The sequence below is a fragment of the Salvelinus alpinus genome, chromosome 3, assembly GCF_045679555.1.
Source record: "Salvelinus alpinus chromosome 3, SLU_Salpinus.1, whole genome shotgun sequence".
Lineage (NCBI taxonomy): Eukaryota > Metazoa > Chordata > Actinopteri > Salmoniformes > Salmonidae > Salvelinus > Salvelinus alpinus.
The window spans coordinates 19,320,499-19,338,947 of record NC_092088.1 but is presented as its reverse complement, the minus strand read 5'-3'; the positions used below and the strand labels follow the sequence as shown (position 1 = coordinate 19,338,947).

Genomic DNA, 18,449 nt, shown 5'->3' with positions numbered 1-18,449 from the left:
ATTAGAAAGGCCTGCTCGCAGAAGTGTTTTAGGGAGCGTTTAACAGTGATGAGGGGTGGTCGTTTGACCGCGGACCCGTAGCGGATACAGGCAATGAGGCAGTGATCGCTGAGATCTTGATTGAAGACAGCAGAGGTGTATTTGGAGGGCAAGTTGGTCAGGATAATGTCTATTAGGGTGCCCATGTTTACGGATTTAGGGTTGTACCTGGTGGGTTCCTTGATGATTTGTGTGAGATTGAGATGTTCTGTTAAGTGCGTGAACTGAACCATTTTCCTGTCTTGCTAAGCATTCAAAATGAATACTTTTGGGTGTCAAGGAAAATGTATGAAGTAAAAAGTACATTATTTTCTTAAGGATTGTAGTGAAGTAAAAGTAGTTACAAATATAAATGGTAAAGTACAGATACCCCAAAAAACTATTAATTAGTGATTTCAAGTATTTTTACATAAGTACTTTACACCACTGCCTTGAACCCAATGGTTAGTGACAGCGCTCTCGAGCTCATCTGTGGCGATGACAGCCCGCTTGGAGTTTTCCAAAAGGCACCTAAAGACTCTTAGACCATGAGAAACAAGATTCTCTGGTCTGATGAATCCAAGATTGAACTCTTTGGCCTAAATGCCAAGTGTCACGTCTGGAGGAAAACTGGCACCATCCCTACGGTGAAGCATGGTGGTGGCAGCATCATGCTCTGGGGATGTTTTTCAGCGGCAGGGACTGGGAGACTAGTTAGGATCGAGGGAAAGATGAACAGAGCAAAGTACAGGGAGATCCTTGATGAAAACCTTCTCCAGAGCGCTCAGGACCTCCGACTGGGGCAAAGGTTCTTCCAACACAGCCAAGACAACGCTGGAGTGGCTTTGGGACAAGTCTCTGAATTTCCTTGAGTAGCCCAGCCAGACCCCGGACTTGAACCCGATCGAACATCTCTGGAGAAACCTGAAAATAGCATTGCGGCGACGCTCCCCATCCAACCTGACAGAGCTTGAGAGGATCTGCGGTGAAGAATGAGAGAAACTCCCCAAATACAGGTGTGCTAAGCTTGTAGCGTCACACCCAAGAAGACTCGAGGCTGTAATTGCTGCCAAACGTGCTTCAACAAAGTACTGAGTAAAAGGTCTGAATACTTATGTAAATTTCATTTTTTTAATACTTGTCTAAAATCCTGTTTTTGCTTTGTCATTATGGGGTATTGTGTGTAGATTGATGAGGGGGGAAAACAATTTAATCCACGTAACAAAATGTGGAAAAAGTGAAGAGGTCTGAATACATTCCAAATGCACTGTATGTGTGCCTTTCAGAGGATGAATGGACAAGACAGAAGATTTGAAGTGCCTTTTGAAAGGGGTATGGTAGTTGGTGCCAAGCGCAACGCTGCTGGGTTTTTCATGCTCAACAGTTACCCGTGTGTATCAAGAATGCTCCACCACCCAATGGACATCCAGTCAACTTGACACAACTGTGGGAAGCATTTGAGTCAACATGGGCCAGCGTCCCTGTGGAACGCTTTCGACACCTTGTAGAGTCATGCCCTGACGCATTGAGGCTTTTCTGAGGGCTAAAGGGGGTGCAACTCAATATTAGGAAGGTGTTCCTAATGTTTTGTACACTCAGTGTATATGGTGTAGGGAAAATGGCCCACTATTATTATTAGTATTATTATTATTAGTCAAATTAGTCAAGTCGGTTATTTTGTCGGACGTCTTGTCTCTGCCTGTGTTCTAAGGGGGTTTGGAATGGGTTTAGTTCACTTTTTTATTCATAATGACTCCAAGCTGACGTAGTGGCCCAGGGACCTAGAAAATAGGAGATTGAAGCTACACCCCGGCTGACTCTTCTCTCGAATCTGGAGATTCGTCATTCCTTCTGTTTCTTAATGCCCTCCATTCCATGCTTATCTGTGTCTGCATGTGTAGCTTTTGTTTGTGCATGTGTGTATGTACAGGGAACTGCCAAAATAAGGGAACACCAACATAAAGTGGGCTACCATGAGCTGCCAGAACAGCTCCAATGCGCCTTGGCATAGACTCTATAAGTGTCTGGACCTCTTGGAGGGATGCGACACCATTCTTCCATAAGGAATTCCATCATTTGGTGTTTTGTTGATGGTGGTGGGTAACGCTGTCTCAGGCGCCGCTCCAGAATCTCCCATAAGTGTTCAATTGGGTTGAGATCTGATGACAGACACACACACACCCTTTAAACCCCCTTATGCTCCTTTGAGACCCCTCTTTCAAAGTCACGGAGACCTCTTCTAGCCATGGTAGCCAAAATAATGGGCAACTGGGTATTTTATACATGATGGGATGTTAATTTGTTAATTAACTCAGGAACCACACCTGTGTGGAAGCACCTGCTTTCAATATACTTTGTATCCCTCATTTACTCAAGTGATTATTTTATTTTGGCAGTTACCTTAGCAACGTGTCTGACTTATATTCTGACTTAACATTACTTGTTTCTACTTGAATACCTGCAGTGGTCCAGTGCATGCCAAAAAGTGCAAGTTAATTAATTGCTTAATTAACTCCGGAACCTGCTTTCAATATACTTTATCTCTCACTTGCTGGAGTGTTTTCTTTATTTTGGCAGTTAACTGCAGTGCGTCCATTTTAGTCGCTTATTTGCCAAAATATGTTCCTGTGCAACCTGGAATTTTAATTTCGGAGCACCAGTGTGCCAAGAAAAATTAAGGGTTCTTTAATATTTTTTATGTTTTCATTGTGCTCCTACATTTCTTTGTGTGCACTTACATTTTTCAACTTAGCTGCAAACGTGCTCTTTGTAAAAAAAAAAAATTATAATAAGAATTTAAAGAAATAGGTTAGCATAGATGCCTGGCCTGTATGTGTGTGCGCGCATAGCTTTTGTTTGTGCATGCGTACATTATGTATGGAAAACTATGTGCCAGACCATAAGGGGAAACTAGGTTAGTATCAGAAGAAAACTAGGTTAGGAAAGCTGGCAGTAGGGTCTGTATTGTTGTGATGTGTACATTTCTGTAGCATTGCATTCAACTTCAAAGGCAGACTACCAGGAATTGTGTGTGGGTGCTGGGCTCCTGTTAGGAACACCTGCTGCCGAAGACTCACTGTGGCAGGTGTGATTTGAGATGGAAGGGGAGGAGTAACTCACTGTCTTTGTAATTCTCTGTTACTGTCATTTTCATTGGTCATTGTTCATTATTTTTGCTTCAGTTGAAGGTAAGTTTCTGTCTGTCATTTGTCACCAGCTTTTTTTGTGTGAAAATTTCAAAAATAACCAAAAAATGAATGTCACCTTTAAACTCTGTCTGGTTAACATCAACTCAGGGAGATAGTTCAAGATTGACGTCGAAGTTGGACGTCTATCCATGTCCTGAGGATGTCAGGAAATGCTTTCAAAACTGGCCACTAGAGGCAACAGTGAGCGCTATTACCATCAAGTAGGCTCAGGTTTTATTAGGGCGTTGTGAATGGGGGTGGTGCATGGGCGTAATCCTATGATCCCAGTCGTGGAAACTGCTTTTAATTTTTTTTGTTTAAACCCTATCCCAAACCTTAACTCTTACCTTAACCATTCAGAATGAGTTCCTTAACTTTTAAAAATGTTTACATTTGGAGAAATGGAAGGATACGGAACAGTAGGAGTAACAACCAACTTCGAAATGTAATGTTTGGAGAAAGTAGATGAAAGTCTAATTCTACTGTGAGACTGTGAGAGCCTGTTGCACAGTGTCCATGACAACAGGAAATAAATCACAACCAAATAAAGTAATGGGAAACATTTTCTTATCAGATCATGGGTTAAGTTGGGAGTCCTTCAAAGTTTTACTGTGTACTTTGATATTAAATGTAATCAAGATCATTCTCCGTTATATCGCTGGTGTTCCCTGATCATTTATCATGAAACTATAAACATGTTATGGGTATTGTGCGTAGAGGGCTCAGAGTATACACAGTATCTCTGTTTTTCAATCCAAACCCCTGGGAATGTTTACTTTTGGCCATCATTATCAGATACATTGCTTAAATTGTTTGTGTTTGCTCTTTTCAACAAAACATTAACCCAAGTTTAATTTCAGTGATGTGTTGACCTTAAGATACTAGGCCAGCTTTGCGTACTTCATTGACATACATGTTGAATCATCTCTCCTGTTTCATATGTATGATTATGTTAACAAAAACAAGGCTGTATGCTAATTTCTAGCCTTATCTCCCCTTTCCCCCTTCTCTGTTCTTCCTTCTCTCTTCTCTCTCCACTTCTCTCTCATCTCCCTTCGCTTCTCTCTGTTCTTTCATCTCCTCCTTTCCTCCTCTCTTCTGCTCCTCTCTATCTGCACCTTTACCTCTTCCTATCCCCTAATCCTCCCCTTCTCCCCCACGCCCCTTCCCTCTCTCCAGTATGACAGTGGCGATGAAGGCCCAGGCGAGGTGGGAGGTGATGGCCAGCCCAGAGGTGTTCTACGCGGGGGCAGCTCTCATGGCCCTGGGCTCTGTCTTGGTGGTCACCAGCTTCCTGGCTCTCGGATTCACTGGGACCTTCCTGGGTGGGTCTTAAAGTTGCTCTCCACTGCTTTTCAGAATATATTATAGACCTATTAGGTTTCTTAAATTTGCGTTTCATTTGTTTTTATCGTGGTGACGTTTGTGCAAATGCTGTGATATAGCAGAAAGGTTGTGAGACTTAGCGTTAGCACAGTAAATACATGAGACTTAAAAAGTGCAGTATGGGAGTTTCCTTTGATACATATACACTGAGAGTCCCAAAAAATTAGGAACACCTTCCTAATATTGAGTTGCACCCATTTTGCCCCCAGAACTGCTTCAATTAATCAGGGCATGGACTCTGTAAGGTGTTGAAAGCATTCCACAGGGCCCATCTCGACTCCAATGCTGTCCTTTCGGTAGTGGACCATTCTTGATACCCAGCAGCGTTGCAGTTCTTGACACACTCAAACCGGTGCGCCTGGCAACTACTACCAATGTTACCTCTAGGCTGCGGGCCTGCAGCTCCCCTCAGACTGCCGCACAGAAGAAATTAAAACTTCACTCAACTTTCTAGAGTTTTCCCCTTTAGTTAACAATATCAACGTTTCGCTCTACTGTTGGAATTGTGATCGAATCAACGCAATATTAGCCACTTTCAATGTAACATACCGTAACAAAGCAAACTATGCAAGACATAGTATGCTAAACAAACTATGCAAGAGATGTGCTTCTAGGCAGAGTGCATTGGAGTAGAATTCTATTGCATGAACAAAAGCTGAAGAACATACACACATCCAGGTACGTTTTGCAGGTGCTGGAGTTGTAGGTGAATTCATGAAAAGGGAAAATGCCGCGCACTGCTTCTCATGCTTCCAGGTGATTTTACTATAACAACATTTCGACCCTTAGGTCTTCATCAGGCATGCATATCCCAGGTGGGGGTGGAAGGTCCTATATACAGTTGAAGTCTGAAGTTTACATACACCTTAGTCAAATACATTTTAAACTCAGTTTTTCACAATTCCTGACATTTAATCAGAGTAAAAATCTATTGTCTTAGGTCAGTTAGGATCACCACTTTATTTTAAGAATGTGAAATGTCAGAATAATAGTAGAGAGAATGATTTATTTCAGCTTTTATTTCTTTCTTCACATTCCCAGTGGGTCAGACGTTTACATACACTCAATTAGTGTTTGGTAGCATTGCCTTTAAATTGTTTAACTTGGGTCAAATGTTTTCGGGTAGCCTTCCACAAGCTTCCCACAATAAGTTGGGTGAATTTTGGCCCATTCCTCCTGACAGAGCTGGTGTAACTGAGTCAGGTTTGTAGGCCTCCTTGCTCGCACACGCTTTTTCAGTTCTGCCCACATATTTTCTATGGGATTGAGGTCAGGGCTTTGTGATGGCCACTCCAATACCTCAACTTAGTTGTCCTTAAGCCATTTTGCCACAACTTTGGAAGTATGCTTTGGGTCATTGTCCATTTGGAAGACCCATTTGCGGCCAAGCTTTAACTTCCTGACTGATGTCTTGAGATGTTGCTTCAATATATCCACATAATATTCCATCCTCATGATGCCATCTATTTTGTGAAGTGCACCAGTGAAGTGCACCATCCTTCCTGAGCGGTATGACGGCTGCGTGGTCTCATGGTGTTTATACTTGCGTTCTATTGTTTGTACAGATGAACATGGTACCTTCAGGCATTTGGAAATTGCTCCCAAGGATGAACCAGACTTGTGGAGGTCTAAAATTGTTTTTCTGAGGTCTTGGCTGATTTCTTTTGATTTTCCCATGATGTCAAGCAAAGAGGCACTGAGGTTGAAGGTAGGCCTTGAAATACATCCACAGGTACACCTCCAATTGACTCAGGCTAATTGACATCATTTATCAGACGCTTCTAAAGCCATGACATAATTTTCTGGAATTTTCCAAGCTGTTTAAAGTCAACTTAGTGTTTGTAAACTTCTGACCCACTGGAATTGTGATACAGTGAATTATAAGTGAAATAATCTGTCTGTAAACAATTGTTGGAAAAATTACTTGTCATGCACAAAGTAGATGTCCTAACCGACTTGCCACAACTACAGTTTGTTAACAAGAAATGTGTGGAGTGGTTGAAAAACGAGTTTTAATGACTCCAACTTAATTGTATGTAAACTTCCGACTTCAACTGTAGTTAAAATGATTGGTAAATGTGGGCTTAGCTACAGAGGACACAGACACGACGCTGCATATAACATGGAAAACATGGCTGTCAATCATGGCTAGTTTCTTGAGCTTATGTCTGCCTACAAGAGCATGTTAGTGGTTGCATTGAGAAGAGCACGAAGCAGATGGGAAGTAAAGGAAGAGGGTCCTTGGTAACTATGACATCCAAAACAACAGCAAATAAAGTCATTGAATTCATCAGATTATTGATTCAGCAGACAGTTGCTGTTGAAGTGAGAAAGGCAGGGATGTTCTCAGTAGAAATGGACACAACACGGGATTTAACATCCAAAGACCAGTGTGCAGTAGTTCTGCGATATGTCACTGATGTTGTCCATGAGAGACTCATTGCGGTCATTGACTGTGAGTCATTGACTGGACATTACTTTGTGGACCTTGTGAAACAGACCCTTGAGAAGATGGACATAGATATCAAACAGTGTGTTGGTAATGCAACAGACGGAGCAGCTAACATGCAGGGACAATACAGGGGCTTCTCTGCATCGCTCACAGGAGAGTCTCCTAACCAAGTACACATATGGTGTTACTCGCATGTCCTCAACCTTGTGCTAACTGACACCACTGGGGTTGTTGTGGCAAGTGAATCCCTTTTCGCACTACTGAATGACATTGCAGTGTTCGTTCGAGATTCCTACAAGCGCATTAAGCTATGGGAGGAAACCAGTGAGGACAGGAGACACAGACGGCTTGATGTAATTGGTGAAACACGCTGGTGGGCAAATGACGAGGCTTTGAGGAAAGTATTTGGAAGCTTTGCAAAGCCTGACCGTGCTCTTTACATGGATGTGGTCATCACTATGGAAAGAATTGAAAAGGATGTGACCATAAAACCTGCCATACGAAGCAAGGCCCAAGGGTACAAGGATGCTCTCCTAAAGTATGAAACCATACTTACAGCTGGATTTTTGAGGAGATGTCCCCTCTCTCTAAATACTTGCAAACAAGTGGCATGGATATCGTAACAGCACAGCACTTGGTGACAGGAACAGAGGATAACCTGAGAAAGTGTGCCCGAGACTTTAAAGGTGTGAAGAGGGCAGCAGACGACTTTGTTGAGTGGGCCAATGGCATTCTGGAGGAGTATCAGGACTGTGATGCCGAAGCTCAGATTTCTCTCCCAGAGAAGAGAACAAAAAAAAGAAGAGAAAACCAGGTGAGTTGGCAGAAGACGAGCCCATTGCTAATGCAGACATGGATTACAAAATCAAGATCCACAATGTGGTACTGGACACTGTTGTTGCAGTGGGCTGTGTGCAGATGTCTCCTGCATAAATCCCACGCATTTTCCTGAGATCAGAGAAAAGGGCCTTCCAAAGACAGCCATTAAGGAGCTCAGCAAATACTTACTGGAATTTGATGAACATGCCACTGTTGAGGCATTGCAGGCTGAACTGATGCACAATGATGGGAAAGACTGAAACAGTCAGCATTGGAGGAGTACAACACCAGGGCTGCCGCCGCCAGTGATGAATCAGGGGAAGGCTTTGAGGATCCTGATGAAAGTGTGGCGTTGGTGAGCAGAAGTTGTTCCACATGTTCAAACTGCCCGATATGCTGCTATCTACTCCTGTCTCAGTACAATCTGCTCACGGATGCGTATCACATCATTGGTTTGGGCTACAAGTTCCTCCTCACCCTATCCATCACTCAGGTGGCTTGTGAGAAGACCTTCTCCACCCTGAAATTTGAAGAACTGCCTAAGAACCTTCCTCACTTGAGAACCTTGAAGCGTTCCTTTTGATGGCAACAGAGGAGATTCTTATGGGACTTGACAAAGATGACATCATTGACAAGATGGCAGAGAGCAGTGAGTTACTGCGCCGCCTACTGGTTTACTAATGGTAATTACTTATTGGTTACTCTGAAGTAGCTATGCTATGACTCTTCCTTAACAGGCTGACAAGGGTGGGGGAAAAAATCTGTGAGTTAAAGTTTTCTTTTTCTTTTTTCTTTCACCTTTATTTAACCAGGTAGGCTAGTTGAGAACAAGTTCTCATTTACAACTGTGACCTGGCCAAGATAAAGCAAAGCAGTGCAACACAAACAACAACACAGCGTTACACATGGAATAAACAAACGTACAGTCATTAATACAGAAGAAAAGTCTATATACAGTGTGTGCAAATGTGGTAGGATAAGGTACAGAGGCATGTTTTTTTGGACTTTTGTATTATACTTGCAGTTATGTAGCTGTCGTTTCTTTGGCATCATTAAAAGTGAAGACTGTTATTTTATCAAATCAATTCTCTGTAATTATTATTACGTGATTAAACTAATCATGTAAACGTAATTAACTAGGAAGTTGGGGCACCAAGGAAAATCTTCAGATTACAAAATTATAATTTTCCTAATATAACTCTTCAGATATTTTAATCTGATCAATTAATCTTCTAATTAATGAATTATTCTTTACCTCACGTCATTCTCATTCCAAAGGTCGTAAATGGTTGGTTATCTGCACGAACCCAACCTTTACTATGAATCATCCATACCCCAATTGGCTTAATCATTTATTTACTAACTAACTAATCACAGAAATGCATAAACAAACAAACAGTAGATATGGTTACAAGGAAATGATAGGGGACGTTCCCTAGTGGGCTAAGCCGATATGACGGCTTGGTGGACAAAGGAAAGTGGGTGTGGACTGAGAACATGCGGGAAAGACAAAAGGAATCCCTACACAGTTGATATTTATATTAATTGAAATGCTAATCCTTTGCACATGAACACTCACTCATTCGGGAATAATTGCAATCAATATATATTTCGCCCAGTGTGTCGTCATGATCTCTGTTGGAATCGTCAGTCCGTCTGTTGGAGAGTTAATCCGAGTCTCTTTCTCTCTCTCTCTGCTTCCCTGAAGATCAGTCTTTCGTGGTTAGAATGGATACTTTCAGAGTACCATTCAGAAATGTTCTCATAGATAGATGCTTCAGCGGTTATCGGTAACAGCATCCCAGGTTTACATAATTTCTAGCTGCAGACTAGTAATTAGTATCTAAGATTTGCTCTTATTCTGTTGGGATCGATAGTCTGAGTTTAACCATTTCCCACCGTGTAGCCAATGCTCCACGTGGTATGGTTAGGAATTCAACAACCATTGCCACCTTAGCTTACACAGAGGTTTTTGTGGTCTGAAGAGGATTTCCTCAGGAGGGCTTTTTATTTGTAACAATAGAAAAGGCGGTTCTATGATGCCAGATCATGTCTGTGTTTACAGGGGCGGGCCAATGACTTAGTTAAACTTTAAAGGGAATACAATTCTCTCAATTAAAGGTTTAACATCACATTACATAATTACACAAATAGTTTCATCTTTACTCATACATTCTATACAAGAATTAGATGCAAACCCCATAATTGAGAAATGTACAGTTTCAGAAATATAATTGTGTGTTTCCTGTCCTCTCTGAGGTCACCAAATGAAACACACTCGTCATACCCGTCCCTTAAGTGTCCACGAACCATTCCCACCTCCTCACAAGTGGACATTTTGTTTCAAATTCCCATTTTTGGGATTTAGGAGTTCACCATGTGAAATCCTTCGTTCTCTCTGTCTCCCTTTCTGCATGACCAGGGGGAGAGAGTCTCCGCCAGGAATTTATGGCCTGAGATAACAGAACCTGGGTGTAGGAGAGAGTGAGAAGCCACTATCTATACCCAGAAAGGGCCACTTCATGACATAGCCAATGTTCAATTTTATTGACTCATTTCATTGAGTGTATAGATGTGTTAATTTTTGTCCTGTTTGCTTTATGGACACTAGTGCATGAACATTGTAATTTAAAAAAAATTGTGGAGTAGTGCTTTTTCGTCTTTTTTATTATAAACTCAGCAAAATAAGAAACGTCCCTTTTTCAGGACCCTGTCTTTCAAAGATAATTCCTAAAAATCCAAACAACTTCACAGATCTTCATTGTAAAGGGTTTAAACACTGTTTCCCATGCTTGTTCAATGAACCATAAACAAGTAATCAACATGTACCTGTGGAACGGTGGTTAAGACACTAACCGCTTAAAGACGGTAGGCAATTAAGGTCACAGTTATGAAAACTTAGGACACTAAAGAGGCCTTTCTACTGACTCTGAAAAACAACAGATGTGGCCAGGGCAATAAATTCCAATGTACCTACTGTGAGATGCCTAAGACAGCGCTACAGGACGGACAGCTGATCGTCCTCGCAGTGGCAGACCACGTGTAACAACACCTGCACAGGATCAGTACATCTGAACATCACACCTGCGGGACAGTACAGGATTAGTCACAACAACTGCCCGAGTTACTCCAGGAACGCACAATCCCTTCATCAGTGCTCAGACTGTCCGCAATAGGCTGAGAGAGCTCTTATAAGTTGATCAGAAAAACCCTTTGCTGTGTTTGTGACTATTCATACACATGTTAGGCACTATACATACGTAACCTTTCAGGCAGAAATTGGTCATGTCAGTGGTTGTGCGTTCATGCTCTGTACCCCCTGCCCTCGCCTCGCTCATCTTCCTCAACCCCTGTCACCCGTCTCTTAATGCATATATACTGTACATAATACATACATAATCTGTTGTAAAGTATGGCTGACCGGACTACCAACCCCAGTACACTTTATTTTAATTCCACAGACGCAAACAAACACTTATTAACAATGGGAAAAAAACTGTATCACCAGCTGTACGTCTTTTCAAGGTCAAACCCTTCACTATCTACTATTTGTCATTCTTTATTCCGCCATTTTAGTACTGTTGCAAGGTATGACCGATCAGACTACCAGACTCATTATCCTACATTTTAAGTCCAACTTCGCAAACAAACACATTCGTATCAACAACAAACTAATATCAGAATATTACCCCCAGCTGGGCTTGTTTTCAAGGACGACCCCCTCACCACCTACTTTGAGAACCAGACTGATCTCGCGCGAGAGAGCCTGTAAGTCCAAATCGACTTACAGGAGCAATTAGGGTTAAGTGCCTTGCTCAAGGGAACATCGATAGATTTTTCACCTCGTCAGCTCGGGGATTCGAACCAGCAACTTTTCGGTTACTGGCCCGCTAGGCTACATGCTGCCCTGTGATTTACGCCGCGCTATGATTTGGTATGAAACATCCATAGGGCTCAGCTGCTTACTCAGCCTCTGTTCACGCTCAGTCTGTTGTCCTCCTAAGGCCTCGTGTTGTTGAGTAAATTTTTCGTATTGCTCAGGTCCCTCTTTCTCCCTGCCTCAGAGCTTGTTTAAAAATAACTATAAATCAATGTTGACTCACTCTGAATCCCACAATGTTTTGAAGCTCCTGAGTCCAATTCTTATGTCAGTTTCTACGTTTCTTTTTTATGTCTTCTACTGCGGAGGTCAATAGGCCCTGAAGGAAGATAAAGGTGTCAACATTACGCTTGGAATAATCGAATCAGGCAGCGGTTACTTGTGTTTACTGCCATGAGGTGTGAGTGGGTAACTGTGATTTAGAATGAGCTACAGTGCCATAGCTCCTAAAGTTAAACCAAGCCCATTGGCTGTGGAGCAGCTAAGTGAACAATGATGGCTGTTTATGAAGTTAGTGTGTATCCTCGTAACGGGTGAAGGTGGATTTTTAGGTGGGTAGACTAGGACGAATATCATACCAATTGACATGAGGGGAGGTAAACTGACGAGTTCGTTTTGAAGTGATTCCGAAGAGAGAAAATGTTTGTGGGGCCTCCAAACCTCTAAAAAGGTCATGTTGGGTGCATGCAGCTACACCGTTTCGATATTGTGTTCATAAGAGCGGGGATGATAAACAGAAAATTATCGTGACGACCGAACTGACCACTTACTGAGGATATCAGTAAATATAAATAGTTACCTATACAGAAATGTGATGTTTGAAATGAATTAAGTCTGCTAATTTGGCCAATTGCTAACGGGTACGTTGATAGCTATGCCATTCAAATTAGTAGTAGTTTTAAGGGTAATATAAAAAAGTAACGGAGGTGCACATTATTGTTATAAACGTATCATTCTAATGGGTTTTTGTCCATATACCACAGCTCTTGTGTTCATGTTTTTCTCTGAAACTCTCTTTATCATGTAGACAGAAAACATGAGCTTACCACTTATATTTTTCACCTTTAAGCCATCATGTGAATGCTGAGTGTCATTTGTTTTGTTTTTTACGTCAGAGACCGGTATTTCTAATACTCAAAGAATACATAAAGCAGAGCCACATCAGTTTGGTGGGGGGGCTTTGGTGGGGAGGCTTGGAGTCTCTAGATAATGTAGTGTACTGTAAAGAAACCCTTTGTCAACAAATCTGGGTTTGAAGACTCGTAACCAAATTGAAAAATATAGTTATCTTCTAAAGTGACGCAGAGAAAGTCAATTTAGCTTACCGTGGTTTTGTTATGACGCCCTAAAAGCCAGGTTTCTATTCAGCCAAGATTTGTTGATGTAAGTCTATCACACAGACTACATAATGTAACCCCATTAAATATAAAAAATGTATTTACCTGCCTCTTCTTACATTTGGCATTTTAAAGAGAAAATGAAAATGGCCATCTGAGTGAATTAGAAAAGATCAACGTGTGTGTTTTTCTTAGAGAGAGAGGTACTGTTTGTATGGAAAATAATTCACACTGCAGTCGAAGCCATGCAGGTTCTCCAGTTACACTGAGCTATGCCTCAGCCTACACCTTACTTTAGTGTAATCTCCCTTCGCCCCTACCGCTCTCCACCTTTCACCTACCAATCCAAACAGCTGAGGGGTATACTACGAAGCGGGATAGAGGAGCTCAACTAAATTCAGAGTTAAACTCGGGATAACCGTTGCCACGAAGGTGACTCACATTTTTGCCAGAAATCAGATTCTCTCCCTCTCGCAAAAATTACATCATCCTCCCTTTCATTTGAGGAAGGTGATCAAATATTTTGTGTTAAAAATATTAATATTAAAATTCCTATCAAACTGCAAATTTAGCAATGGCATTTTGTATGACCATTATTTGATCAATAGGATTGGGAAAAAGGGTGCCTGTTCATTGATAAGACGGCATTAACGATACGTGTAATAAAAGAAAGATGGCACTTCCAATTAAGAAATAAGGCCCGAGGGGGCGTGGTATATGGCCAATATAGCACAGCTAAGAGCTGTTCTTAAGCACGACGCAGCTCGGAGTGCCTGGATAAAGCCCTTAGCCATGTTATGTATGTTGGCAATGTACCACAAACACCCGGGGTGCCTTATTGCCATTTTAAACTGGTTACCAATGTAATTAGAGCAGAAAAAATACATGTTTTGTCATACCCATGGTAAACGGTCTGATATACCACGTCTTTCAGCCAATCAGCATTAGAGGCTCGAAACACCCAGTTTATTAACCACCATAGGCTGAATTTTCAGGATAATTTGTCTCTCATTTTGGTTTCTGAAAATATGTCACGGATTTGCCCCTACAGTAGATTGCTGTTCCAGCATTGTCTCAATGAAGAGTTTGGCATTCGACTTGTTGTGCTATACAGCTGCGACACACGTGCAGTTGCAATCCTGGTTTGAGTTAGCGGCAGGTACAGGATCAATATCCACCTTCGTAACATGGATGAAGCCTGAGTTGGAATGTGAAGCTAGCTGAAGCTGGCTCGCTTTAGAAAATCCTGACAGATCTACCTACAGTTGAAGTCTGACGTTTACATGCACCTTAGCCAAATACATTTAAACTCAGTTTTTACAATTCCTGACATTTAATCCGAGTAAAAATTCCCTGTTTTAGGTCAGTTAGGATCACCACTTTATTTTAAGAATGTGAAATATCAGAATAATAGCAGAGAGAATGATTTATTTCAGCTTTTATTTCTTTCATCACATTCCCAGTGGGTCAGAAGTTTACATACACTCAATTAGTATTTGGTAGCATTGCCTTTGATGGGTCAAACGTTTCGGGTAGCCTTCCACAAGCTTCCCACAATAAGTTGGGTGAATTTTGGCCCATTCCTCCTGACAGAGCTGGTGTAACTGAATCAGGTTTGTAGGCCTCCTTGCTCACACACGCTTTTTCAGTTCTGCCCACAAATGTTCTATAGGATTGAGGTCAGGGCTTTGTGATGGCCACTCCAATACCTTGACTTTGTTGTCCTTAAGCCATTTTGCCACAACTTTGGAAGTATGCTTTGGGTCATTGTCCATTTGGAAGACCCATTTGCGACCAAGCTTTAACTTCCTGACTGATGTCTTGAGATGTTGCTTCAATATATCCACATAATTTTCCATCCTCATGATGCCATCTATTTTGTGAAGTGCACCAGTCCCTCCTGCAGCAAAGCACCCCCACAACATGATGCTGCCACCATGCTGCCACCCCCGTACTTCACTGTTGGGATGATGTTTTCGGCTTGCAAGCCTCCCCCTTTTTCATCCAAACATAACGATGGTCATTACGGCCAAACAGTTCTATTTTTGTCTCATCAGCCCAGAGGACATTTCTCCAAAAAGTACGATCTTTGTCCCCATGTGCAGTTGCAAACTGGAGTCTGGCTTTTTTATGGCGGTTTTGGAGCAGTGGCTTCTTCCTTGCTGAGCGGCCTTTCAGGTTATGTCGATATAGGACTCGTTTTACTGTGGATATAGATACTTTTGTACCTGTTTCCTCCAGCATCTTGATAAGGTCCTTTGCTGTTGTTCTGGGATTGATTTGCACTTTTCGCACCAAAGTACGTTCATCTCTAGGAGACAGAATGCGTCTCCTTCCTGAGAGGTATGACTGCTGTGTGGTCCCATGGTGTTTATACTTGCGTACTATTGTTTGTACAGATGACTATTGTTTGTACAGATGAACCTGGTACCTTCAGGCGTTTGGAAATTGCTCCCAAGGATGCACCAGATATGTGGAGGTCTACAATAGTTTTTCTGAGGTCTTGGCTGATTTTTGGGGATTTTCCCATGATGTCAAGCAGACAGGCACTGAGTTTGAAGGTAGGCCTTGAAATACATCCACAGGTACATCTCCAATTGACTTAAATGATGTCAATTAGCCTATCAGAAGCTTCTAAAGCCATGACATAATTTTCTGGAATTTTTTCAAGCTGTTTACAGGCTTTAAACTTCTGACCCACTGGAATTGTGATACAGTGAAATAATCTGTCTGTAAACAATTGTTGGAAAAATTACTTGTGTCATGCACAAAGTAGATGTCCTAACCGACTTGCCAAAACTATAGTTTGTTAACAAGAAATGTGTGGTGTGGTTGAAAAACGAGTTTTAATGACTCCAACCTAAGTGTATGTAAACTTCCGACTTCAACTGTAACTTCATAGTATACCCCTAATGCAATAATCCAGAGATGTTGCCAAACCAACCATAATAGTGCTTTTTTGTGTAGTCTGTGTATGGTGGGAGAGCTCCCACTGGCAGGTTATGCAGTCGGCAGCCAGGTGCTCACTGAATTATGCCCCAGATCAGAGACTCCTGCCACCAGCCTCACTCATACATTCCCTCCACCTTCCTCCATTTTATAACCATCCACCTAGCCAAAATATTTAGCCATTAGCACCCTGATACAAAAGTCAACATATTCTGTACTTTTATATTCATATAATCATTCGTACTTGTATGAATGATCACTTCAATTACATGAGCAAAACATTTTCCACTTTATTTGGAATGGCAAGCCAGACAAAATTCAACGGGCCTATTTATATAATGAATATGAATTCGGCCGGCAGAAATGATTAAATATTCATGCATTAGACCTCTCACTAAAGGCTTCAGTCATACAAAACTATACTTAAATCCGAACTGGTTCTCTAGCAGATTAGCAAGAATGGCACACCCAGTGTTCAAGAATGGCCTTTTGAAAATGAATGAATCTCCAAAATATCGCTATTTTTAAAACCATTTTGGGGGTTTTATTCCACCCGAGAAGACAGAACAAATATTATGGTTCATCTCAAACATACAAATTGATTTTAAAAAAACATGATTTTTTTAGATTTATTTTTTCTTTGTCAATTTATATCATAAATCGAACTGGTGGAGTTAATGTATGGCACATGTAGTTAACAAAAATATATGGAAATGTCTGCTCTATCCGAAGTTACAACCAACTGATTGCAGCATTACCACAAAAATGGAGGAGGCAAGTGGAAGGGGGAGAAGATAAGGAACTTGTCTGTCCTGCATTAAAGACCAAAATTGGTAAAAGATTGTGATAAATAAAACTGGTGTACTTTTTTATTTAAGGACCAAAAAATGTACAGCTGCGCCATACAGGTTGCAAAATAGTTGGGAGGAGATTTTCGATGTACCGATTCCATGGCACATGGTTTATGAATTGATGCATAAAACGACGCCGGATTCAAAACTTAATTTAAATTATTAGATAAAATTCTTGCAATCAATAAAATTTTATTTATATATATATATATATATACGGGGGATACAACCATCCCAGCTCTGCAGATTTTGTTGCAAAGAGACAGAATCATTAGATCACTTGTTTTGGTACTGCCCATATGTAGCTTGTTTTGGTACTGCCCATATGTAGCTTGTTTTGGTACTGCCCATATGTAGCTTGTTTTGGTACTGCCCATATGTAGCTTGTTTTGGTACTGCCCATATGTAGCTTGTTTTGGTACTGCCCATATGTGGCTTGTTTTGGTACTGCCCATATGTGGCTTGTTTTGGTACTGCCCATATGTGGCTTGTTTTGGTACTGCCCATATGTGGCTTGTTTTGGTACTGCCCATATGTGGCTTGTTTTGGTACTGCCCATATGTGGCTTGTTTTGGTACTGCCCATATGTGGCTTGTTTTGGTACTGCCCATTTCTAGCTTGTTTTGGTACTGCCCATATGTGGCTTGTTTTTCGTGGAAGGTTCAGGAATGGTCTAAAAAAGATCAACATTTATTAGGAGCTAACTCTGCAAATAGCACTTCTGGGTGATTTGAAAAGTCATAGTCAATCAATCAGTAATATAATACAACTCTTAGCAAAACTATTTCTTTAATTTACAACCTGTAGAAACTATGAGCATATTAAGGTTCAGAACTTTTGTAAAACATTACAGCACAGAGTGGAAAATACATATATGGCAGTTAGAAATCAAAACTGGATGGTCTTAAGAGATAGATGGGAGGGGTTAAGGGTAGCTGACGGCTCGGACTAAAAACAAACAAAATATAACTGATGTAAAATATATGGTCTGTAAAATGTATATAGTATTTATAAGCGGGACGAAGAAACCTAAGTATTGTTATCCATTAGTTTACTCCAATTAGGGGAGGGGTTGTTTAAAAATATATATACAGTATTTAAAATAATATATTTACTATATATTTACAAAGAAATATACAGAAAAATATATATAAACGCAACATGCAACAATTTAAATGTTTTACTTAGTTACAGTTCATAAAAGGAAATCAGTCAATTGAAATAAATCAATTGGGCCCTAATCTATGGATTTCACATGACTGGGCAGGGGCGCAGCCTTGGTTGGGCCTGGGAGGGCATAGGCCCACCCACTTGGGAGCCAGGCCCAGCCAATTAGAATTCGTTTTTTCACCACAAAAGGGCTTTATTACAGACAGAAATACTCCTCAGTTTCATCAGCTGTACGGATTGCTGGTCTCAGACGATCCTGCAGGTGAAGAAGCTGGATGTGGAGGTCCTTGGCTGGTGTGGTTACACGTGGTCTGCGGTTGTGAGGCCGGTTGGACATACTGACAAGTTCTCTAAAATGACGTTGGAGTCGGCTTATGTTAGAGAAACTAACATTCAATT

General features: G+C 41.3%; 1 protein-coding gene across 10 annotated transcripts in view; it reads left to right on the top strand.

Moving 5' to 3' along the window:
• Nucleotides 1-18,449, top strand: part of pemt (phosphatidylethanolamine N-methyltransferase) — a 101,081-nt gene that overhangs the window by 57,734 nt on the left and 24,898 nt on the right. For all 10 annotated transcript variants that reach the window (XM_071391819.1, XM_071391825.1, XM_071391816.1 and 7 more), the window contains exon 4: nucleotides 4,386-4,531. In XM_071391819.1, the coding sequence (XP_071247920.1) occupies nucleotides 4,386-4,531 (146 nt within the window). The remainder of the gene's footprint in view (nucleotides 1-4,385; nucleotides 4,532-18,449) is intronic.